At 38.8% G+C, this 25,612-nt stretch overlaps 5 protein-coding genes across 5 annotated transcripts; 1 reads left to right on the plus strand and 4 right to left on the minus strand.

Moving 5' to 3' along the window:
- Nucleotides 1–904: 904 nt before the first annotated feature.
- On the minus strand, nt 905–3,394 carry K444DRAFT_660538 (uncharacterized protein). The gene is made up of 4 exons (XM_024886475.1): nt 3,024–3,394; nt 2,756–2,953; nt 2,570–2,702; nt 905–2,517 (listed from the first exon to the last, which is right to left on the minus strand). The coding sequence occupies exons 1-4, from the start codon at nt 3,377–3,379 to the stop codon at nt 1,168–1,170; spliced, it is 2,037 nt and encodes a 678-aa protein (XP_024741067.1). The 5' UTR covers nt 3,380–3,394; the 3' UTR covers nt 905–1,167.
- A 3,312-nt stretch (nt 3,395–6,706) lies between these two features.
- On the minus strand, nt 6,707–8,542 carry K444DRAFT_555224 (uncharacterized protein). Its single transcript, XM_024876692.1, has 4 exons — nt 8,239–8,542; nt 7,814–8,182; nt 7,180–7,756; nt 6,707–7,125 (listed from the first exon to the last, which is right to left on the minus strand). The coding sequence occupies exons 1-4, from the start codon at nt 8,346–8,348 to the stop codon at nt 6,985–6,987; spliced, it is 1,197 nt and encodes a 398-aa protein (XP_024741068.1). The 5' UTR covers nt 8,349–8,542; the 3' UTR covers nt 6,707–6,984.
- A 1,248-nt stretch (nt 8,543–9,790) lies between these two features.
- Nucleotides 9,791–10,427, minus strand: K444DRAFT_306263 (uncharacterized protein). The gene has a single exon (XM_024871770.1). It carries the CDS (start codon nt 10,252–10,254, stop codon nt 9,844–9,846), a length of 411 nt encoding a protein of 136 aa, XP_024741069.1. The 5' UTR covers nt 10,255–10,427; the 3' UTR covers nt 9,791–9,843.
- Nucleotides 10,428–12,677: 2,250 nt separating this feature from the next.
- Nucleotides 12,678–15,446, plus strand: K444DRAFT_306272 (subtilisin-like protein). The gene is made up of 7 exons (XM_024871771.1): nt 12,678–13,138; nt 13,210–14,050; nt 14,103–14,364; nt 14,413–14,828; nt 14,885–15,059; nt 15,113–15,158; nt 15,208–15,446. Exons 1-7 carry the CDS (start codon nt 12,918–12,920, stop codon nt 15,278–15,280), a joined length of 2,034 nt encoding a protein of 677 aa, XP_024741070.1. The 5' UTR covers nt 12,678–12,917; the 3' UTR covers nt 15,281–15,446.
- K444DRAFT_609145 (uncharacterized protein) lies at nt 15,263–17,016 on the minus strand. The gene has a single exon (XM_024879520.1). It carries the CDS (start codon nt 16,959–16,961, stop codon nt 15,612–15,614), a length of 1,350 nt encoding a protein of 449 aa, XP_024741071.1. The 5' UTR covers nt 16,962–17,016; the 3' UTR covers nt 15,263–15,611.
- Between the last annotated feature and the right edge of the window lie 8,596 nt (nt 17,017–25,612).

Raw genomic sequence — 25,612 nt, forward strand, 5'->3', positions numbered from 1 at the left:
TAAATTAAATAATAAATAAAAGAGATAATTTAAGACTAAGTATTAATTCTTGTAATATCTAAGTAATACTATCTAGTATTAATACCTTATTAATACTAAAAGTATTTTTGCCAAGCCTGACTAATATTTAAATAGTTATATTTATTTTTATATACTTGTAGTATATTAAAGAAATACTTAAACTATTTGAATTACTTAAGTATATACTTATTAAGTATTAAGTAGAATATAAGTAACCCCTCTATAACTAAGCTTAAGTAGAATAGAATAAACTATTTAAGTAATTTAACTACTTATTACGTGATTTATTCTATTAAATATCTCTCTTAATATTACAAATATTATTAAATTATTCTCTTTATTATTTTACTTTACCTTTATTATCTTTTTTATTACTTAGAATTCCTCTAATACTACTTATTATATTAGTAAAATTTAATATAATAATTATATATTATTTAATATATATGACTTCTAAATAATAAATCTAAGAGAAAAGAAATATATAGGGCTTATTTGACTTCTGCTTGCTCTTAGATAGAATATAGCCTTTTAAAGTAAGATTAAACTAATAATTAAATCGGGGAACTTGCCTAATATAATATATGCTTACACGTGACTCACTACTTAAGTTACTTAAGTATATACTTAATGAGTATTGAGTAGAGTATAAGTAGGATATATTTTGGCTGAGTAGAGTACGAGTAGGACGCACTACTCTACTCATTTGACACACTGCATGCTCGTGGTGAGTTCCAGTCAGAGAGTCGTGTTGTATGAGTGTCACGTGACCTATCATAAGGAATGATACTCACATTCGTAACGGCAAGTCTCAAGATGCACAAGATGCACGCGCCTTCAAGGATCGGAAACAAATAGGAGAAGGAAGAAGTGCATATTAATACTCCGATTCAAGTTCAAAGGTGCTCGTGTGTAGTTCATGGTCACCAAGATACCGACCTTCCAAAATAAATGGATATAGAACAATTGTTTGTGAATGCCTGCTAACCGGCCATGATCAAATTCAGACTATTTTTAAGTGCTTCCCAGCTGCAACGAAACGAAATAACAAAAATTACCCTGCCAGCACACTCATAAATCATAGCTGAGGTAGAGCACAACCCACTTGGCACTCCCATTGGCTGCTCGACACAACTGAGACAACCGCTAAAAAAAGCTTATTTCTTCGTCCTCGTCTGCAGCATCCTCCTCTACATCCTCTACATCCGCAGCCTGAGTATAGAATGGCTCGACATAGATCTCCGGATTAACATCGTCATTCAAACCTTTCGACTTGGATTTCGTTCTCGCCGCTTTCAGCCTCTCCGTGAACAACTTCTTGGCAATAAGCCAGGAGCCCTCGTCGTCTCTAGCTACAGGCACTTTGGTGTCCGATGTCGAGGTCTTGAGCGTCAAGTCGAGCTTCTCAATGCAGTCTCTCTGTGTTGCCTTGGCTACACCGGCAATGAATTCGGAGAGTGACGTCCCTTGAATCATCCCTTCGGGCCAAAACACCGTGGTGTCGCGAGGCTCGTGTGTGACGATGAAGAAGTTCATCTGAGGTTTTGGACGCTGTTGTGAGCGATTCTCGGAAGAAGAAACGTTGGCTTTGGTTTTCGGCTCTGACTCTTCATAAGTGGTTGCTGCTGGGGCTGTTCCGGGCTTCGTGGCAGGTGCGTTGTTCTGTACCTTAGATTGCCTAGGGGCGAATGGTTGTGGAGATTTGCTTGATGTCTTGTCTGCAGCGCTAGCAGAGCTGACTGGTGCATTCTGTTGCAATGGGCTTGGTCTTGGTGTTGGCTGAGAAGCAGATTGTATAGGAATCCTCGAAGCGTGTGCTGCTCCATTACGGAGATCCTTTTGCTGCAAACCCCTGGGCAAGTTGCCTGACTTGGCAGATGGTTGTGAGGATGGCGATACGGATGGTGCCTTGGGCTCAGCAATATCGTCCTCTACAGTTGGTGGTATGTACCCAGCCGTAGTGACAGGTGTTGTATGTGCACCCGCTGATGTGCCCGAAGGTGTAAAGCTTTTCTTCGTGGTCTTTATAATGATTTTGTGTGATTTCGGGGGCTTGTGCTGAGGGGAAGGCGTCTTTTTAGAAGCACGGGGAGGTGGCGGCATTTGAGAGGACCCTGATCCTGAGTTTGGCTTGCGTTTGGGCATGGCTATGGTCTCTCGGTGTATTTGAGATGTGTCAGAAGATCCGGCTTGTCTCGGGGGCTGATGACCAGAGGATCCGAGATCCATATGGTTCATCATTGGCGCCACCGGAGCAATTTGGGGACTTTGTGTGTAGTCTTCATCCGAAGAACTGTCTTCGTTCTCCATCTCTTTCATCAGCTGCTCAAATTCGGCATCAGAAATGGTGTCGTGGAATCGTGAGCTTGTTCGAGCCCGAAGGCTGTATTTTGCTCTTCTCTTGGATGGGTTGGTATCCCACATTTGTTCGGATTGACTCTGCTTCGAATGGAAAGAGGAGGTGTGGCTCGAAGATGGTTGCCTAACCACCGGTTCCTGCATATTGTCAGCTTATACCGAGCCAGTTGATCACACACGAGACCCTTACTTGTTCATCCGGCATGTCATATATGTCCTTGGTTGTCGGCAGAGGGCGGTCACAAGGAAGAGGTGGGCTGCTGCCGAACGATCCTGAGAGATCTACAAAGTTTGAAGTTGGTGAGAGTGTATTCTCGGCCGTTCTAAATAGAATGTTAACACGGGAGCAGACTCGGGAAGGTAAGCGGTATCATACTCTGACCTCGGGCGTTTTCGTGATGACTTCTTTGTCTCTTTATCAGAAGGTGCATCGATGCTTGCCATACGCTGTGGCGTACTCCCTTCCCTTGGAGACTCAGACTCTGAGTCCTTGTGATTCCATTGGCCATACGTTGCATTGTTCTTGAAGTATCTGTTCTGCTTGAAAAATAATTGAACAAGAAGTTCTATGATTCTAGGAAAGGTTAGTGACCCACGATATTATTTAAACGAAGTCAAGTGGTGAGCTGTTAGATGTGCCGTACCTCTCTTTGTCGTCTGGATATTGCAGCTTGGAGTCATATTTCCAGGGGCGACTTGCCGACCAGAATCGTTCCGCATTATTTTTCTCTGCGAGAAACTTCTCTGCCAATGTATGGAGGTCTTTTTGCACGGCAGGCGAGTGCCAGTCAACCAGGCCGGTCGCTGGTCCACTGTTGCTCGTTCTGCTGTTTTTCCGCCACTCTACTGTTATGTCCCGGAAGGCATTCTTCACTGTGACAGGGGCGGCATTGAGGCCGAGAAGTTCCCTGATAACATCAACCGAAGGGATTTTGCCGAGCGCCATCAAAGGTTTTTTGGATGATTCGGTCGTCATATCTACAAAGTCGGTGGGTATCATTTGTGTATGTCGCAGCATAGAGGAGGAGGGAAGTAAGGAGGGGCCATCCTTTTTCCATCGGGAAGGCAAAGCAAACAGGGGCGCCTACGCTAACCAATCTCGCTCACCTGGAACCAACAACCAACACCGACATCATCCACCAAGGATCGGAGAGGCCGAGCATACCACTGAAGCCTGATACGAGCCCTATATAATGACTCACACCCTCTATTACAACGATGGTGTTATTGGGGTGGATTAGATTGCAAAGCAAGATCCATCCTAAGGAGCTTTCGTCTCCCACCACGACATGCACATCCCAACTCACCTCGTTCATTTTGAGTACGATTTGGTCCAGAGCCTGATTTTCTTACTTGACTTTCTAATATCGCAATCCCTGAACTTAATCATTCCGGGTCACTTCCTATAGGGCGATTTCTCTCGAATCTGCCTTGCCATCTTCACTTCGTAAGCCAGCCGGGTGGGTGACATGTATGGTCAGCGTCTCTGGTCTACCCCACCCGAATGCACTAACCACGATCCGTGCACATTCTGTATCCCCTTTTCTCACGCCCCGATCAGTCAATCCATCTTGCAATGACTCTGTCAACTCGGATTCTGGAGCAGGAATTGAACAAAATTGAATCTAAACTCTTCGTTTGAACCAGAGCGTCCTGTGAATTCCGAACGACGATAAAATGAGAAACACAATTTGGTATATTCTGGCATCGTGTGTCGCTGTTGTACTTCTTCTATTTGTATTCAAAATCGGTATGTTGAATTGATATCTTCTATTAGACATTGAGAATTTTCCATCTTGGCAGTAGCAACGCGTTCGTTTGATCTCCGAGGACGAGTCGCGGATTGGTGGCGAGGAACTGTCGTAATAAGAATTAATAGTTATAGCGAATCCAAATCCCATTCGGAGTGTGGGCTTGCTCTTCCGCGGACGAGACGACGTCGCCGGCCAAGAGAGGATGACGATTGAGCTTGTCTCAAAGCGAGACGGGAGGGAGAACATCAATTCTCTTAAGATCATAGCTCCGAGAGGTTTACAAATTGCGTGGACCATGAATAAAAAGGTGCGTATCGACAAATAGTATGTCGCCTGCGACTTGTGCTAACAATGCGCCTCTAGTCTGCGCATGGTATCATTGCCTAATGAATCTGCACGAACGCCGTTTAATGCCGTATACGACCGCGACACGCTGGGCTTCAGGCCGGCTGGCAGAGGTAGACGACTGGCCTCTCCAGTTCGAGAAACGAGCGACGGGAACTCTTCGAGCAAGTGGAAGGAATATACGGGGACAAGTTGGGATGACACACAATAGAATTTATTTAGCCAGGGAGGGGCGATGCAGGATCTGATTTACGCTTTGCCTGTAGAGTTGGGGTCCGGTCGCAAAGGCCACTCAGAAGGCAAGGAAGAGATTGTAGTCTTCATAGAGAGGCCTCTCTAGGTTACCTCAAATAGATATCATTTCCAGTCAAGAGAAGCGGATTGAATGCTCAAATCTCGAACTTTTGCAGATGAAGGGTGAGCCCGTATGCCCAATCAAGGAGAAAAGATTCCAGTGACGCGTATCAAAACTTAAGAGTAGACGCGTAAGGCTGCAACAGGTACCTCTTGCGCCCGCGTGAATAATACGGTGCGGCAAGTACCCGTCATAACACAATTTACTCCTTCTCTTCCTCAACTCGGCAGCGCAAATTCGGAGACGCATATTAGAAAGTCAATTCTCCTTCAAACTACGACAGACCCCTATTGTTGCGGAAGATTATGAAAATTTTCCTTTTATCACATTATAAAGTTGGTGTTCTTCAGCTGACCAGCACTCAAAATTAAGCGAAATATCCCCAAAAAGTCCATTTCTAGCAGCTCAAGTTAAGGCGATTCTAAGAACGATTAACTGTCGACCAGGCACATTTGGCCTCGTAATTTAACAGGATGCTCCCAGATCATTCAAAGGTGTCCGGCGTTCGGATTTATTCTTTTCAGGACATCTTTTTCTATTGTCACACAAACCCCTATCCGTTTTGGGAAAGACACTTAGCACGTGATCGTATCCAGGACAGATGCTCATAGCAATCTTGACCTGAAAATAAAATAAAAACGTTTGACTTTCTTTGACTGTCTTTGAAACAATTAATGCAGGCATTAATATTTCTTTAGCACTTCGTTCCTGAGCATAAGATTTGCAGGTTTGTGCCACAGACATAGCTTGCCTAAGCCTACAAATGTTGCGGGTGGAAGCCCTTAATTTTGGGCTCTCGGTCGCCAAATTCAAACGCGCTCCTGTCTATTCCAACCCCTACGTCCTACACTACGCAGAGGACACTACATTGCAGAGGAGATGGAACCATTAGAACGTAGTCCTGTAGGAAGGTCACTAGCACAATGAGCAGCATAAACACTTCCTTGGCGAGATACATTGTATTTGGAAAAATGTCTTGCTATGATTATGGCCGAAGACAAGGACGCAGATCGCCGCATAAAGGGACGTGATTGGACAGCATTTGACGCCTTTTAAGAACCATTTCTTGCGCACTCAACACTGAACAGTCTGTAATTCCAGGCCATTCTACTAAAAGTTCGCTGTAAGGTAGGGACAAGGGGTACTTCAGCTTTTCAGGGCTTACCCCTGTAGATACAGGGACTGCCTCGCTAAGAAGCCCTATTCTAAGCCCCTCCTCACTGTCCAGGCGCTGTAGCTGGCAGCGCTATAACTCTGGGAGATATCTCTTAAGCAGAATGACAAGGAACTCCTAATAAACACTTCTCCAACCGTTCCCACAACGCACCAGCCCCAACAACGTGTATGAGTTCTACTCTTCCAAGTCCCTATATTACGAGAAAGTTCGGGATTTACCATATTTTCTTCACACATGTCGCAATGCCTCAGTTTCAGCAATCCCAAGGTCTCTGCGAACTTTGCACCAAAAACCTAAACCGGAGCTTCTCCGCTGGGGAAGTGAGAGATAGCAGGGTACCCATTTATATCTCCCGCGTGACAGGCACCACTGTCCGATCCGACTTAGAAGTCATCTCATCAGTAAGCATTGGCGGGCTGTAAGCTGTGTTCTGAAATGTTGCAAGTCCATCCCATCGAAGTTTGCAATAGTTATGATTGGACAACTCGAGACAGCGGCGTCAAAGAGGCACTTTAGGATCTATTATTTCACCCAACTTCTAATTAAACAAATTTGCATTAATGCAGCTCTAGGCCCTCAGAAGATAACTAGACAAAGGTCTATCGTTCAGACAGACCATAATAATATGTTGTTTGTGCTTATTCTGCCAAAGCCCCAACTCTTGAATAATATCATTTTACGATACTATATGGTAATCGTGTAATCATGTAATTATCTAGAGGACTTCGGCACCTTCCAAAATCCCAAAAAAATTATGACGATATGAGGCTCTATTACAATGCATTATCTGAAGCAATTCTACCAAACCCTAATGTACATAACGCCATCTAAATGCATGGTATCTTCAGTCGCTGATAAATGCCAAGTCTCTCTCCGAAATACAACAGTTTCCGCGTTTTATCGTCTTCGCAGTCCACGTAGGCGTTCTTGCACCTATGGTTAGAGTTCTCGCCTTCGACGACCAGCACCCTCAATTAGGGTTCTATAGTCGACATCTCCACACTATCCGGGAGATCTACGATAGCTGGCGAAAAGAACAAATCCCCAGAGATTGTTCCACGGATAGTATATGCAGAAGCAACAATCCAGAAAAGAACAACTGTAACAGTGAATACCTATGTGTGGATTAGCCTCTAGGTCTTTTATAAAGCAGTGAGCCCCAAACTTACAGTTCCGAGAACATCAAAGAAAGCGGATGGCATTTCCTGTCCCATTGTGATAGTTGAGCCAGTGAATACCCCCGTAGCAAACACGATGCTCCACCAACCCATGTTGAACGGAGATTTTGATCTGCCAAACGAAGCCACGGCCCAAAATAGCCACGCAAGTCCAAATCCCCACATCAGAAGGGCAGTTAAGAAGCCGAAGACATAGACAATCTGCCCAGCAGAAGGTATAATTGCGTTTGTCGCTGGGAAGACGGTCAATGCAACCTCGCCCAACTTCATGATCCCGAATCCTCCTTCACCGAGGGGTCCCAAGGGAAGGAAAACCGAGGAAATGACGGCTGGCGGAGGAAGTTTGTGCATCGTCAAACGATGGTAATAAAGCACCAATGTGAAAAGTGCAAGTGGCACACCAATTCCCCAGAGGATGTAGCTGACGATCAAAGTCCAGAGAGCATGTGTGGGATTCGGTAAGACGCCTGCGACCGTACCGCCGGTTGCTGCACCAATAACTGCCCCTACGATAGGTAGCAGCCATAGAGTTGTCACGGAAGAGATGTCAGTTTTGTGAACAGACATACTAGATGCTGCCATTAGCCAACGATCTAAGTAAAATTCGGTATAAACAGATACGTACAGCATAAATGGGAGATAGAAACAGATTGCCATCGACAATACAATCTCGATCCACCATAAGCTCCAAGCCAGAGTTACTGCCCAAGAACCCCAGGCTGGGACGCAAACGTTTACGATCATCTGGACGAGGATTCCGAGGCCCAGTGGACAGGTTCCGAGGAACAACGATTCGGTAGGGTGATTCAACATGGCGGCCCATATTTCGGGGAAGAGGAGGTATCGCAGGGCGGAGATCAAGCAGAAAAGAACAAACAATACAAAATCTAAAACAAAGAAGATGATCGATAATCCGTACAGCCATTTTCCGTTGTATGGAAGTCGAAAGAGCAGAACGGCGATGACACCAGTTCCCATTGTTATAGCGAACCATCTATTGTAAGAATCAGAAATAAGTCCATGTTAGCACGTGATATCAGGGGAACTCACGATGGAGTAAAGTTGCGAACTATTCTTCGACACCTTGACTTGATGCTGACTGGAGGAGGCTTCTCCGAATTGGGGCGCTGCGGCTGCTGTGTAACCGTAGAAAGGCTCATAGTTGATTTGGATGCTTTGAATGCTGGCAGATACCAGATTTCTCTTCATCGATCTTGTGGCTGGAAATATATACCAAGAACGACCGGAGATACATCACCTCCATTATTGCACATAACAGCGGCTTCGGCCACTCATGTTGCTTAGGGCATCCGGGTTGGAAATCAGCAAAACCTAGCGAGGATGTTGACGGAAATGCCAGGACTGAAAATTTGAACACCGCAGCGTGGTAGGACAGAAATTCAGGGAGAGAACGTTCTTGGCAAAGGCGGTGTGCGTTCTCCGAATGCCGAAACATAGCTCCCAATCACACACACCACACCTCAAAATCTTTCTCTTATTACTCATCCCCACACATTGCCTCCGTAGTCCTCGTTCGTCACAATTGAGTCGATGCCCCACATTCGCAGCACCTAATTTGTGCGCCCGCTCGTATGCTGCAGAAAAAAAGTGTATTAAATTTACTCTCAGTGCATCATCCATCGGACCGGCCCCAAGCGGGAAATGCTCAACACGGAGGGGACTCGGAGTGTTCAGGCGAGTTGACTGAGCTGAGGGCGATCATCGCCTGAGCAACAGCCGCTAGCTTACCAACTATATGTAGGCATACAAAATTTAACAGTGAGAAAAATTGATTCACAATACCCGGTATTCCGATCTTTGATGTCACGATCTTCGGACCGTCTACCCCGCAAAATTATCGCGATAATCTAAAAACCAGAGTCACCCAAAAGAGGACAATCCTTGTAGGAAAAGGTAAATGCTATGCCCGACAAAAACTCATGGTTCAGAGCATCCTTAACGGAAATACTCATTATACAGAGCATAACACCCTCGCTGACATCGCGTAGCTTTGTAGAGGCCCAGACAATCAATGAACGAGACACCATTCTTTGCGTAAAAAAAGGTGTTCACGGCAACTGTGTTTTCACCGCCATTAAGGTCTCAGATGAGGGTTTCGGTGGGAGCCGGGGGTAGAGTGCTCGTTGAAAAGATTACGTGGATGAATGTGCTCGTTGGGTGGAGTGTAGTTTGATAGATGTAAGTATGAAATACGGAGTTGAAGGTGGGTGAGATGGCTCTAGAGGGATTTCTAGCTCAGTGGTCGTTGTAGTGGTTGTGGTAAGCGCCGAGGTATCTGCTGCAAGGGGATCGAAATCCGACTATAAAAACATATTAGTGCATTGAAAGTGAACAATGTCCATTTAAATAGAGAAGCAAAAAGCTTGCTCAAGTGTGCTAGGATGGTGTTATACTACTCACAGTCAGAGTTGTGTAGAATGTGGTGGTAGTGGTCGTGGATATAACAAGAGGTGGGGCTGAGCCAATAAGGTATGAATAAGCGCTCCTGATTTGTGTTGCGTGAGGCTTCACAAGTACCGAAGAGGCTTTGTTGTTGGCATTTCCTCTCTTGCGTTTTGTATATTAGCCGTTTAGCGACGTAGCGAACGCAAAAAGGGGTAGACTGGTAGGTCACGGTTGTAGTCCTTCATTCGGTTAACCTAGCCAGGGATCTTCGTGTTGCGAATGGCGCAAGTTGTCGTTTGGACATCTGGGGAAGTGAAGCTGAAATCCACTTTTTATGTGTCTATTATCGCAAGTACTGCTGGTACGCTGGTCTGCGCATCTGGAAGAGTGGCTGAGCTTGTGGTAGGGATTGTCAGTGACGAAGTTGGGAGTACTGTTGTCGTTGTGGATATTGAATAAGGTCAATGGCGCCAGGTCGGTGGGATGGCCGAGAGAGGTCCACTGTACGGATATGTGTGGAACAGAAAGAGTTGCGGGTGGCAAGACTAGAGGATTCCAAGGGTCCCTCAGAATGTTGTCCGCAACACCAGTAAATATCATGGTTTTCAACAGGGCGGCGTGGCCGAAGAAATGCATGCTTGAGATTGTCATGGTATTCATCTTGACTGTCTGGAAGGAGGCTGAAGTCACAGAAACTCAACTTTGCGGAAGGGCGGAGAAGATTTCGTCAAGTACCCTGTAGTTTTCCGGGGCTTTTGGAGGTATTCGTCAATTTTGTTTTTGGCGAACTGTGGCGAGTCTCTTCTTTAATTTCAATTTACTATATAAAGAACAATTATAATTTGATTATATCTCTATATTGTAGAAGGCTTGGTTATAAGCTAATAGAAAATAACGTTTTTATTATATAATAATTAGTAATTTTTGAAAAATATTAAAGAAGATAAGAAAAGTTGAAATTTTAAGGCCTTTAAGAGAGCCTGAAAATTTAGCGATCAAGCACCTGGAACTTATTGACCTCGTGCGCAATCATCGCCTCGCCTTCCCCACGCCTCAAAATTATAACTCTTATATATAAACTTCCTTATACCTGTATTAAGAAACTTGATTTGAGTAAAAGTCTTAAGTAAGCTCAAGCAACTAGGCATTATTAAAACTCTAAAATCTATCGATATCCCCAATCGACACGCGCGGGGGGGTTGTTCGTTTTACATTTTCCCGGAATAACAGGCCAGTAACTCGCACAATGGCGGAGCTGAATGCAAGCCAAATCAATATTCTTGAGGACTCGTAGTTGGACAAACGGGGAGAGGTGAGACCTTTGAGCGACTCAGAAACATGCATTCTCGGAGCAACGAAATTGATACGCGCTGGGCCTTTGACTCCTTGCAAATGGAGCAGCCTACCCGTATAAATGGCTGCGTGACAGTGGCCACTCCGAACCTGAGATGTCCATCTTCCAGTGCATTGAGATGACGCTCGAGGGACTTCTTTGCACCTCTAGTAAGCAAATCTCCACAACTTCAAACTCTAATAACTTTCCACAAAAAAATGATTCCCTTAATTGCCCTACTAAGATTGTAAATGACCATTTGCGCAACAAGTATTCCTAGTTTGTTTCAATTTCTATAAACATTGGCCTGAATAGGAAGAATTAGAGTGATGGGACTTTTGATGTTCCTCTATTTTATTTAGCAAGGTGCAAAGCTGGTGGCACGGCAAACGGATAATCGTTCTGTTTGGTGCACCCGAGCCGGAGGTTGACTGCCCCGCCCAAAACGTTGGTCGGTCGCAGACATCTGTCTCACACAGTGGGACTGACAGTGCAGCGAGGGGAGCTCAACGGCACTTCCCACCGCTGATATTGCGGCTTAGAAAGTTTGCGCAGGTGTGGAATTAGCTTTGATTTCTATTTGCGATAAGGTAGACGGAAAGTAGTCGAATAAAATCGGAACTCCGGACGATGAAAACTCAAGTTGTCTCGGGCTCTCTCGTTCTATAAACATGCTCACACAAGTTTATAAAACTTATTGAGGCATTCAAAGTACTGAGAATTCCCTTCGTGTCGACTAGGTGAGTAGTAATGACTTGAAGGAGATCGTGCCCACGCGAAATTGCGTCGACCCCGACGAGGGGCGGACAAAAACGAAGGGCCAAAAACAAACCCACATCGCTGCTTTGCTCTCAATTAGACTCCTCCATTTCCTCTTGGGTCTGGCTATTGATATACTGTAATGCTATTCATTCTTGGCTGTCTGCGGACACTAGTCCATTTCCTCCCCAGTTTTTCAGTGCTGATTTGAGGAAAGCTTATTTCAACGCCCATGCTTTCATGTCGTCATGCGTTGCTCCTCAAGTCAATTCAGTTCCTCCACTGGAGGACTTGAGTCACTCGACTCCCCTTCCTCGCTCCACGCAGCAATTTTCGTACTCGTCGGGTATGACTCTGTCAACATGAGATTATCACGTCATCTTGTCAATTCTGTTCTTTGAAAATGTTCATCGCTACTTCCTCCTTTATTCAGAAGAGAAAGAGATCAGCAGGTTGAAAAGTCGTCATTTCCCCACTGCCACTCACGGCCGTTCCCCCACCGCCCTCGGGTAGACCCCTGATCCCCCTATTCCAACTTCCTGACTGATTCTTGGCGTATCAGGGCATCACGACGTCTTGAAAGCTCTGATCCAATATTCGACATTCAAGATTACAACCAAGGGGATGCCAAACGTTTCCCTCAAACCCCCCCAACCATCGTGTTGCTCGGGCCGCTGCGCTTTCTTTACAAGGTGATTCGTGTGCCGAGGCTAGCGACTGCCTAATTCTCAAGGAGGAAGCGCGGGCCATCCGCAGGCGCAGCACTATGTGTCATTGCCCACTATGGTCAAGTCCAATCAAAGAAGCGGGGTGGATGCTGTGCCCGTCAGCATGCCCCGGTTCCGCCACACAAACAAGGAAGGAATGTGGAAACATCGCGGATCATGTGTGGTGAGCGGTGACAGCCTCAGCAGATGACATTGTCCCGCCTCAGCCCAGCAACCCCACGAGAAATAGGCTATCAGCGTACAGTACAGGCCAACCAGGGCGAGGACGGATCAGCCGGTCTCCTTAGGGGAAGGTCAAATTCGGGCTTACAGGTATCGATGTATTCCGAGGTTCTCACCTTCTGGAATAGGCTTGGCATCAGAAACTATAAAGCGTGCAGATCACGAAATCCAGAAATTACACAGCATGTGCGCGATTTGATGATCAACACGGAAGTACAAATAGCTGGGTTTCTTTTCCGGATTATTTTCTGCTCCCTGTTCAATCATTTTTGTATTCCAATATGACGGGGTTGAAAAGCTTCGTAGCCCTGCTCCTTGCCGGAACCGCGATAGTCAACGCCGTAGCAATCCCCCCACCGCATCACGAAGTTCACGAGAAACGCCATGCATTGCACCCCAGATGGACTAAAAGAGATCGTGTCGAGCCTCATAAGTTGTTTCAAATGCGTGTTGGGTTGAAGCAGTCGAATCTGGAGAATGGTTACCAGCATCTTCTACAGGTGTAAGTACATTTATGCCGGCTTCCTTTCCGACTCAAACCCCAGGGATTCGAATCTAAGCTCTCTCCTACAGTTCCGATCCATCGTCTCCACATTTTGCGAAACATTGGACAGCTGAAGAAGTGGTTGAAGCTTTTCGCCCCTCCAAGGAGACAGAAGATCAGGTCCGAAATTGGCTCATCGACAGCGGGATCCCCGAGCAAAGAATCACCCACACCGAAAACAAAGCATGGTTCGCTTTTTTGGCAACAGCTGCAGAAGCTGAAAAGCTTCTCTACACCCACTTTCATGAATATGAAGATTCAGAAACAGGTGGAGTGATACCTGCTTGTGACCAATATCACGTGCCAAAGCATATTCGGCAGCACATAGATTACATATCTCCTGGAATCAAACTCATGGCTCCAGTCGAGTCTCATCGAGAGAAGCGAGTCGCTGCTATGGGTGAATACGGAATCAAGTCTCGAAGCGTCCACATCCAACAGCACAAAAGTGTACCAAGTACGGACCCGAATGATCTCAGTACATGCGACCAACTAGTTACTCCGGCCTGTGTCGCAGCACTATACAAGATTCCTCCCGGAACGAGCAAGATTCGAGGAAACTCACTGGGAATCTTCGAATCCGAACTGCAGTTTTACACACAAAAGGATTTAGATTCCTTCTTCACGACTTATAGAAAGGACATCGAGAACGGCACCCACCCAATTGGAGCGAACATTGATGGAGGAATGCAATCAACGAAAGACCTTTTCCAAGCTGGCCCAGAAGTCGCTCTCGATCTTCAACTCGCGTATCCCATTGTTTATCCTCAGGAGATTACACTTTACGATGTGGATGATTTCATTGTCCAAGCGAATCAATTGGACACTTACACCTTTGGTTTCAACACTTTCTTAGATGCTCTTGATGGTGTACGTCGAAATCTCCTAAAGTCTTGAGTAATCACAACTGATTCATCCTTAGTCATACTGCAACTTTTCAGCCTATGGCGAGACCGGTAATGACCCCAACCTGGATCAACAATACCCAGACCCTAGTATCGGAGGCTGGCACGGGCAACTCATGTGTGGAGTCTACAAACCGACTAACGTAATTTCCCTCTCCTACGGCGGACAAGAAGCAGATATCCCAGTTTCGTATCAGAAGCGTCAATGCCTCGAGTACATGAAGTTGGGTCTTCAAGGTGTCTCGTTCCTTTACGCCTCAGGCGATTCCGGAGTCTCGAGTAAGAATTCCAATTCCCGTTCCACATCTTCAACTAATAAATAAACAGACTATCCCACAAGTTTTGGCGGCACCGACGGCCCAACCGGCTGTCTCGGCCCTAAAGGAAACATCTTCAACCCCACCTGGCCCGGCACCTGCCCCTTCGTCACCAGCGTCGGCGCCACCAAAGTCTACCCAGGATACACAGTCAATGACCCTGAGTCCGCCGTTCTCGACCCAGCATTCCCTCCTTACTCCTCTGGGGGCGGATTTAGCAATATCTACCCCATCCCTGATTACCAGGCAAAAGCTGTAGCCACGTATTTCGACAAACATAGCCCGCCGTACCCGTATTATAGTGCGCTGTCCCCGGATTCGAGTGAGGCACCGGACATTACAGCAATTGTGGGGAATAGTAGCGGCATTTATAACAGGATTGGGAGGGGGATTCCGGATGTGAGTGCGAATGGGGATAATGATGCTGTAAGTCCACTGCCTTCTTATTTCGGATGCGGAAGATGTGCTAATGGGTGGAGCAGGTCTACGCCGGAGGGAACGCGAATTCCTTTGGTGGCACTTCTGCTAGCACACCAATTTTTTCGGCTGTTATTACAAGGCTGAATGAAGCAAGACTGGGTGTGGGCAAGAAGCCAATTGGGTTCTTGAATCCGTCGCTGTATGCTAACCCCTCTATGTTGAATGATATTACGAATGGTCAGTATATCCGGTGTTACAAGGTCTCTAAGGTGGTCTCTCATGCTGAATAGGGACTAATGTTGGCTGCAACACAACCGGTTTCGCTGCTGTTCCCGGGTAATGTTCACAGCCTCTTTCCCTCTCGGGTCTTGCTAATAAGTCACAGATGGGATCCGGTCACAGGACTTGGAACGCCAAATTACCCAAAGATGCTCGCATACTACCTCAGCTTGCCATAAAGGGCTAGAAGTTGTCTTCAGTGGACAATGTGCGAAAATATAATTCGGAGCAGATGTGAAGGATTGGTTTCCGGTCATTGTAATCACCTGGTAAAGCAAGAGAAAAGGCTGTAATCGTAGATCAAGAACAATCAAAATTGATGCCAGCCAATGTGGCCGTTGAAGAAGGTAACTGGCCCAAGAGGTCATTCGTACCCCTAGTCATCCGTCCCAGCACTGAATGTGATGGAGAACATAGCGATTGAATCAACTTTGATTTCTTCCAATATCAATCCCGCGAATGAGAGTTCAAGACTAGCGACAAAGTACAGAGATCGACCTTAAGGCATCTCTATTCCGGAGCTTGGCCCTTCGTCGGCGTTTCTGGGGAATCCTCCTCAGCAGCAACTTCTTCGATAGCTTCTCCAATAATGCGACATCCCTCAGCCATGTCCTTCTTTGTGATATTCAGCGGAGGAATGAAGCGCAGAGTGTCATAAATAGACGTCGTTAACAGAAGCATATCCTTCTCCATGCACTTGGCCTGGATCTTTGATGCATATCCCTTCCCTGGCACACACTCCAGCGCCAACATCAACCCCAATCCCCTCACGTCGTAGATCATGTGCCTCGTCTTAGGGTCTTCCTGAGCAGCTCTGAGCGTAGACTTCAATTCTTCTCCTCTTGTGTTCACATTCTCCAGAATCTTCTCCTCCTGGAATGCTTTCACGACGGCAACTGCAGCTGCGCATGAAACGGCGTTGCCGGAATAGGTTCCGCCCATTGAGCCAGGCTTCTGCAAATCCATCAACTCCTTCCTCGAAACAATACCCGATAGCGGAAATCCATTCGCAATTCCCTTAGCCATGATCAGAATATCTGGCCGCACACCCCAATGCTCAATGGCGAACAACTTGCCTGTCCTCCCATACCCACACTGCACCTCATCTGCCACCATAAGAATACCATTCTTATCACAGATCTCCCTCACCCTGGCAAGATATCCGGCGGGTGGAGGAACATACCCTCCCTCCCCGAGCACCGTCTCAATAAAGATAGCAGCCGTGTCTGATGGCGCCGTCTCTCTCTTCAAAAGTAGCTCAAGCTGCAGCACCGGATCCATACAGCAATTCTCGAAACCAAACTTTCCGTCTGAATGAGTGGCAACAGAGCATTGCTTGCAATACGGAAACGGCACCGCAAACACGCCCGGCATCAACGGCGCGAAGTTCTCGCCATAAACAGTCTTCGAGCGCGTCATCGCCAACGTGCCCATCGTGCGTCCATGATAGGAGCCCTGCATCACAATGACATTCTGCTTCTTCGTCGCATGTCTGGCAAGTTTGACCGCCGCTTCCACAGCCTCGGAGCCGGAATTCCAGAAGAAGAATGTGTCCAGAGACTTGTGCGGCATGAGCGGAATCAGCGCGTCAACGAGCTCCAGATACGGCTTCTGGAACGCAATGTTGACTTGCCCGTGCACCAGCTTCCCGACTTGTGCCTGAGCGGCTTTGGTAACGGCGGGGTGGCAGTGCCCGAGGTTGGTGACGCCAATTCCGGATGTGAAGTCGAGGAGCTTGCGGCCGGAGACCGTCGTGACATAGCTTCCTGAGCCGCTGTCGAGGACCTCGGTGGAGAGGCGGCCGATTCCTCGCGCGACGTGCTTCACGCCGAATTGAGAGAGTTTGGCTGCTGCGCTCATAGTGAGATGAGGTACCCTGTAAGGAAGGAGATTGAAGATATAAAGGAGATTAGAAGCGAAATCGCCCTTGATGTGCACGTGGCCGTGGATGTTACTTGCTTTTCCCTAGCGAACTACGTCACAAGTCGGGATTAAATGCGGGGGTTAGGAAGGGCTTGGACTAGCCAGCACCCGTAGCACATTTTTGATTAATAAGCACGTACGACTCTACTGGTGCTACATCACCTCCCTTTACAGACCTTGACGAACATATAGCGAGCTTAGTGTAGAGATTTCTTGTTTTAAATACCATCACAGATTCACAGATCGAAGAGCAATCGCTGTGAGTTCTCTCTACTTTTGAAATCACATGAGAAGTTCAGCCGCGTGGCTCGGATATAGCTCATTAGCGATTTTGAGGGTGCAAAATGAACTACAGTCGATCCGATCCAAAAGCGACAAAATGAAAAAAGTCTACCAAAATACTAACTAATGTAAATCGTATTAATCGGAATTACCATATATCTTATAGTAATTAATTCCCTGGTCTCCGATTTTTAATACCTTTAATATTGCGGGAGTTACAAAGCACGTGATCATTTTTATACGAGCTCGCATAGAAATTTTCGCGTTTTGTATAAGTAAAAAATTACACCTCGTATAATATATGAGGTTTCACGTGATTAAAATCATGGACTTTTTATACTTTATACTTTCTTTACTAATAACTCTCCAAAGTTTAAGCTCTTACTATATATACTAAGCTTATAGAAGCTTAAGGGGCCTTATAAGGCCTTTTAAGTCTAAGTTTAATTTACTATTTATTTAGGTACACGTGACTTTCGTGAAATATTTTCGCGTTTTGTATGGTCAAAAATCAAAAAAGTAAAAAACGTCCATATACTTTAAACCTCGATTACTAATTAATTACAAATCGCATTAATAATCTGATTAATAAGTTTCATTCGCCTGGGTCTTTTCTATAATTACATTACTTAGTATTAATTAATTGGGGTTGTGGTTAAAAAGTTATTATGGATACAAAAAGGCGACCGTTTTGTTGCTTTTGGATCGGACTGACTGTAAACATCTGGAGTTTCTCATAGATAATGTACCGTATTATCTGGCGTATATGAACTCCCTCTCGTTCAGGACCACCCCATAATAAAAGACCATTTCCAGAGCAATTCCATGGTCTCATATTACTAAGCTATTGCTTAATTGGCTAGTTTGAGGTAATTCAAGTAATCTCCTAGCAGATTTCCCAGCTAATTCTCAATGTATATAATTTGTGGCACGTAATATCAAGAGCAATTGGTGGTGCGGGTGGGAGTTTAGGAGAGAGAATAAGAGAGAGGAATAAAGGTGTGAGGAATTAAGGGGTAAGCACAACACTATACGGAGGTACAGCCCATAAGTATTACGACGCCACTTGCAGGGATCTCAATTTTACCACCTAATGATACAACCACAACGCACCACCAAAGCACAAAAAATAGATTGATGTATAGATCCCCTCTTAGGGATCATTTTAGTGTTTAAATAAAGGCTTTTGGTTGTGTATAGGAAAAGTTATGAGTGTTGAAATCGCGTGTGGCGTTCAGACCCTTGTAGTGGCGTCGTAATACTTATGGGCTGTACCTCCGTACTAAGCGGTTTTTAGTGAGATCGACGTATTACTAGACCCTCTTAGGCTTAGGACCATTCCCTGACGAATTATTTAGGTGTGGAACGGGCTACCCCTTTGTAATAGGCACACGTGATGGCGCATGGACAGGTGTCAGATGTCGTAAATCTAGTTTCCTATTTTGGGTAAAGCTTGCGATCGGAATCGTACGGATCGCCTGGGATCGCATTTCCTAATTAAGTAAAGGGCTTCGTATGCTTGGCTAAGTACTAGGGAATATATAGGGAAACGCTCCTAGCTTTGGAAAGGGGCATCGATTAGCCTTTTACTAGAATTAATTCTTGGAATTAGTTATATTTGCAAGCGTCACTCTATAGCTTACTTACCTTAACTACTTATATATTACCCTGCTATTATATATCTTATATTCTAATTAAGCCAATCTTCGGGGAGTAGTTCGTTACAAGATAGTTAAGCTATTAATAAATAAAATTATTAATAGCTAAAGTATTAACTAGAAGAAGTGCCTCTATTACTACTAGGGTAATTTAGCCAGATATTCAGGGAAGTATCTAGTCAGGTACTCTTTATACTACCTAATTAGGAGAAGGAAATAGAATTCAGATATCTCTAGAACTCGCTAGTAGAATAATAATAATAATAAAGAAATTAGCGGCGGTTTACTATGATATTATCGAGTTAGAAGTAAAGATATAATAGAAAGAGAATCTAGAAAAGCTAGAAACTCAGATCTATTATCTTAAAGATATTCGGATATCCGATATAGAGCCCGTTATATTTCTAGTAGTACTTTTGGTTCGGAAGGTTCTAAAAACCCGAAAACTACTAACTTATAAAGGGAAAAGTATTAAAGAAACCTAGAATTTCTTTTATTAAATAGAACTAAAATAGTATAAAAACGGCGGGATTATCTAGGCTATAAATATAATAAAGATTATATATTATATTTCCTTTTTTAAGAATATAGCTAGAAATATCTAGAAATATAAAAAGTAATTAGTAAATATTAATATTATAGATTAGAAACCCTTTATTAAGTTTATAAAGAATTTTATCTTAAATCTAGAAAACTATAATAATAATAATCTTACTAAGTTTAAAAATACTAAATAATAGCCAGGTTAGAATATTTAAAGTTTTATATTTTATTTAGATAGCCTATTAGATAACTTAGAATATATAAGTTTATTATAAGAGTAAAATAATTTATTTAATAGCTTAAAATAGGAAATTCGAAATAAAATTAATTATTAAAGAAATATTTTATAAAAAAGAAAAAAGATTATTTCTATAGCTATAAGAATTAAAAATAACTTAAATTTATTTATTTAACGGAAATATAATAATAAACTAATAGAATAAAAAATAATAATAAAAAGAAGTAGAAAAAAAATATTTCTATTATAAGGTTTATAAAACTAGAATAATAAAGATATAGTAATAGAATCTAATATAATACCTATATTAAGATTTATAAAATCAAATATAATTTGCTTTATTTACTAGAAAAAGAATTATTATATTACTATTTACTTAAATTAGAAAAAACCGATTAATTATAATTATAATAAGTTTAATTATAAAATATATAAATACCTAGAATTAAAAAAGCCAGAAAACTAATATATTCTATAATAATTATATTTATTTATATTATAAAGAATAAAGTTCCTAAAATGAAAATAAATAAATATAGGATTAGAATATTAATTAATTCGAATATAAATGCTAATTATATAAAAAGGAAATTAGTTTTAAATATAGGAATTCTATTAATATTAAAAGTAATTTTATTAATTTTATTAAAAGAAACTAGAATTCATTTATATAAAAATTATATTCTTGAAATTATTATTAAAGATATATTAAAAAACCAAAAAGAAACTAATATATATTTTATATTATATAATTTTAATTTTAATTATATTAATATAATATTTGAATTTCTATAGCTTTACTAAGTTAATTTCCTAATTTTCTTTAAGAAAGTAATATAAAAATATTAGATTTAATTATAAAAGATTAAAGTTTTAAATACTAGAAAGTTTACTAAAATAGTAAAATATAAGATATATATTTTTCTATTAATTATTTGTTTTATAACAGATAGCTAAAAGATTATTACTATTATTATAAATAGAATAGTTATATTTTCTAGGAAATATTAAAACCTTTTTCGAGTATTTTTTATAAAGGCTATAAATATATTATCTAATTATTATATAATAAAATATTATATAAATCTAGAACTAGAATTCTAATTATTATATAATTCTATATATATTTTATTAGAAAAAAAGCTTGAAATTCTTTAGAAATATTTTTATTAGTTTACTAGTAATATATAATACTATTTATATAAGGTTAGTAAAGTTATATTATTATTCAAAAATAGGAAATATAATATTATAGTATTAATATATAATTCCTAAATTTATTAAGCCTAATAGAATCTAGTTTACTAGTCGAGTTACTTATAAGATATAAGGTTATATAACTATATCTTATATCCTATATTTATTACTCATATTCCGTATCCCGTATCCCGTAACTATATATGTGACTTCTAAAGAAATAGCTATATTAATACTAGAAACTCTTTAAAAAATATAAAAAATAATACTTTTTTCTAATTATATATAAATTCTCTAATCCGGCCTAGTATCAGATTTCTCAAATACTTTATATATCTATATTACTTCTAAGGTTCTAATTATATACTAAAGGCCGCGGCCTTTTATATATAATTTTCTTTCTTATAATATTTTCCTATCTTATATATTTATTTCCTGCTCTATTTATATTTAATTAATTTCTTTATATCTAATTATATAATATTCGTATTAATTAAATACTTGAGAGTATTTATTAGCTTCGATTTTATTATAGAATTAATAGGATTTAATTCTTCTTTAATTTATTTAATTTCTATAATCTCTTATTATTTATATATCTAATAAAGATATATTATATTAATTATTAGATACTTTTCTTAAGTAATTCCCAATTTAATAAGGCATTTATATAATAACTTTAAATTTATATAGATTATTAGTAGTAGTTCTATTTCTAGTATTTTATTAATTATAAATTTAACTAAAGTATCTATATTAAAGCTATAAATTATATTATAAAATTCCGAAACTAGAATACTTCTAATAACTTTCTTGTATTTAGTAAAGAATTAGTAAATAATATTAGTATATCTAGTTCCGTTTACTAAAACTAGAATATATCCGATTTAGGAAAAGAAATCTTTATTATTTATAAATAAAGTATTTATAAAAATAATTAAATATAAGAATTTCTTTATTAGCTTTATAAATCTTAGTTCTCTAATAGTATTTTCAATTTACTATTAAATATACTTATTAAATACCTTTATATTAGTTTCCGAAAATTTAATAGCTTAAATAGTAATTAATAAGTTATATAAAGCTTTTAATTAATAAACTAATATAATATATATTTCTCTAGTATATTAGATAATATATTAGTTCTTAATAGAGAGATTTTAATAAATAGTATCTTTATTACTTATAGTAATAGTATTTTTTATAGAAATAATTCGAAGGTTTTTATACTAATATTCTTATATAAAGATAATTCTAGTAATATTTATATAAATAATACTTTTATTAAATTTGAGATTATAATTAAAAATAAGGTATTTATATTTCTTATATTACGGGTATAATATTTAGGGCTTAGAAAGTAAGATAAAAGGTCTCTTATAAAGATAATTCAAAGCTAAAAAAAGAAAAGCTAGAATATAAAAGGTTATAAGGGAATATATATATCTTATAGTATACTAGTCTTAAAGAGGCTTAGCCTTCTAAATATCTCTAGTATATTCCAAGTATACTTCTCTAGTAAGGCAGCCGTATTATATATATCTAGGAGGCATCTAGTATCTAACTAGGCATTTCAGATATTAGATATCTGGAAATTATAATATTATTTCTTTCTTTAGAATAAGCTTATTCCCGAGCTTTATAAAAGCCGCTAATTTATCTAATTTCATACTATTTTCCTTCCTAAAATAAACTAGTATCTCGGATATAAATATTATATATAAAAGGCTAGTACTTTTATTATATAATTTAAGAAGATTTATTATTATTTCTATATAGTTCTAGATAAGTATTATTTTTTATATAGTCTAGCTAATATTATAGGTTTTATAAAAGTCCTAATATATTATTATTATTATTATTATAAAAGCTTTATAAAACCAGGGGGCTATTATTTAGTATTAAAGCTAGATACTAAACTGGATTCTTATCCTAACTAATTTATTAAATTCTATACTTTAGCTTATTTCTTATTAGCTTAACTATAATAACCTATTTAATACTATATTCTTATTTATTATTCTCTAGTATTAATAGAAGTAGTTCTGGGTTTATTTAATCTAATAGAAAATTCTAGGAGTTCTTTTATAGCTTCTTTATATAGAAAACTAGATATATCTTTATAGTTTCTAGTAGTTTTAGGAAAAATAAGTAATTATATTATTCTAGAATCTTAAATAGGCCCTTTATTTAGTTCCCTAGCTTCCGGTTTAAATAATTGGATTTCTAGTATTTTATAGTAACTTATATTTTATTTCTAACTTTGAAATTAATTAGATAATAGTATTTATTAGCTTATATTATATATTATTCCTATATTTACTTTATATATTCATAAATAAATTACTATAATTTATATAATTAATTTACTAATACTTTAGCTTTATTTCTATTTAGCTTCTTTTTAGATAAGCTAGCTTTAATAAAAGAGTTCTAGTTTAGAGAGATATAAGGCTTATAGCTTTTTTTAGTTATAAATAGAGACTAGCTAATAATTTATTTGTCTTAGCTATTTTAGTAATAGTTAATATATAAATATAATTTTTAGTTAAAGTACTAATTAATAATCTCTGTTTATTTGTTTATTTAAAGATAATTAGCTATTGAGAGCTTGAGCTTTATATTAATTCTCATATAGAATTCGCTCTAAAAATCGGATATAAATTAGAGTTCCTAATCTAATATAATTATTTCTGAAATACCTATTTAGTATATTATATAAAGTAAAAATAGAGGTACTAGCTATTTGGCTATAATTATATCTTATATAGAAATTATAATTAGGTACTTAAATAAGTAATTCACGAATATAATAATTATATTATAGCCCGATTTGTTTTCTAGATAGTTTTTAAAGTCTATAGTAATATTTTACTAGAAGTAATTAGGAACTAGAAAAAAATAAAGTAAACTAGACTTCTTATTTCTAGATATATATAATTTCCTATAAGTATAGTAATTATTATAATATTGATTAATATTCTTGCCTATAAATAGCTAGTAATATTACTTCTTTAATAGCTAATAGAGCTTTATATATCTAGAATATTTAGAAAGAAGTTTATTATATATTTTATAAATTAGGGTAATTTATAAAAATAGTCGGGGAATTATTTCGTTTTTTATAATATAGTGTTTTCTATAGTATAAAAGAAGGCCGTCTTATAATATCTAGATATTACTTTTAGCTTAGGTTATTATATATAGCTTTTCTAGATCTAGTAAAATATAATTATCTTATAGGATCTTATTTATAAGTTATAAGCTATTATATTTAATAGAAGCTTCTAATAATGTTTTTATAGAAGTAATTATAATAGAGTTTACTAGTAAAGCTTCTAAGAAAATACCTTTTTCTAGGGAAATTATATCTCTAATAAGAGTATTTTCCACTAGAAAGTTTTTAGTATATATTTGGTTTTTAGGGCCAAATTCCGGATTAAATAAGCCAATTTTATAAAGTATTACTATAAGTTATAAGTTATAAATAATTTCCGGATTAATCTTATTTCTAGGTAAAAGTTCTTGAGTTTATAGTTTCTTTTTAACCTGGCTCTAAATATCGACTTTATCTTATTTTTATAATAAGATATTTATTTACTTATTTGATTTTCTAGAATAATATATAAGTTTAAAGTAATAGTAAGATAAGAGCTTAGTCTATTTAGCTTATTAAAAAGAAAGCTTTTTAGTAATTATAAAGTATTTTAAGATATAATAATTAGAATAAATCTTAAAAGAAGTATTCTAAAGGCCTTCTAGCTTAGTTTTCTATTTCTCTAGTATTTATATTATAGTAAGTATTTCCTTATTATATATATTATAATTAAGCTTTACTAGAAATATAGTTTTAGAAAAGTAAGCTATAGGATATTAAAGGCCTATTTCTGGGTTTTATTAAGAGAATAGGCTAGTAATTACTTCTTTAAATATATCTATTTCTATTATTATAAGTAGATCTGGATTATAATATTATAGAACTAGAATAAAAATTATAACTTTCTTTAAATAACTAAAAACCTTTCAATATTATTTGAATTATTTAAAGGAAATATTCTTTTTTATAAATAAGATAAGAGATCTAGTAATTTATTTATACTTTTTAATAAAGTATTTATAAAAGTTATAGAAGCTAAGAAAGAACTATATACTTTTAATTATTTTTAGAAATTACTATTTATATATTACTTTAACTTTATTAGAATCTATTTTAATACTAGATATAGAAATAATAAAGCCCAAATACTTTATATATATAATTTTGAATTCCGATTTCTTAATATTTATTTAGAGGCTAGTAAGATATAAGTAGTCTAGTACTTTTTACATATATTATTTATATTTTACTAGGTTCTTTAAATAAATAAGAATATTATTAAGATATATTATATAAAAGTTATCTAGATATTTAAAAAGTATATTATTTATATAATATTAATATATAGCTAAGCTATTTATAAAGCCTTTTTAGAGAATATTATATTTATGTATTTTATAGTAAATATGAAATATTATTAGTTTCTGAGAGTTCGGGTTTATAGCTATATAATAGAAAGCTTAGTAAATATCTAATTTAGTATAAATCTTAGCTTTAAATAATTAATTTAAAGTCTTATTAATAAGTAAAAGAAAATATTAATTCTTTTGGGTAATATTATTTAGATAATAGA

Source organism: Hyaloscypha bicolor (assembly GCF_002865645.1).
Source record: "Hyaloscypha bicolor E unplaced genomic scaffold K444scaffold_39, whole genome shotgun sequence".
Classification (NCBI taxonomy): Eukaryota; Fungi; Ascomycota; class Leotiomycetes; order Helotiales; family Hyaloscyphaceae; genus Hyaloscypha; species Hyaloscypha bicolor.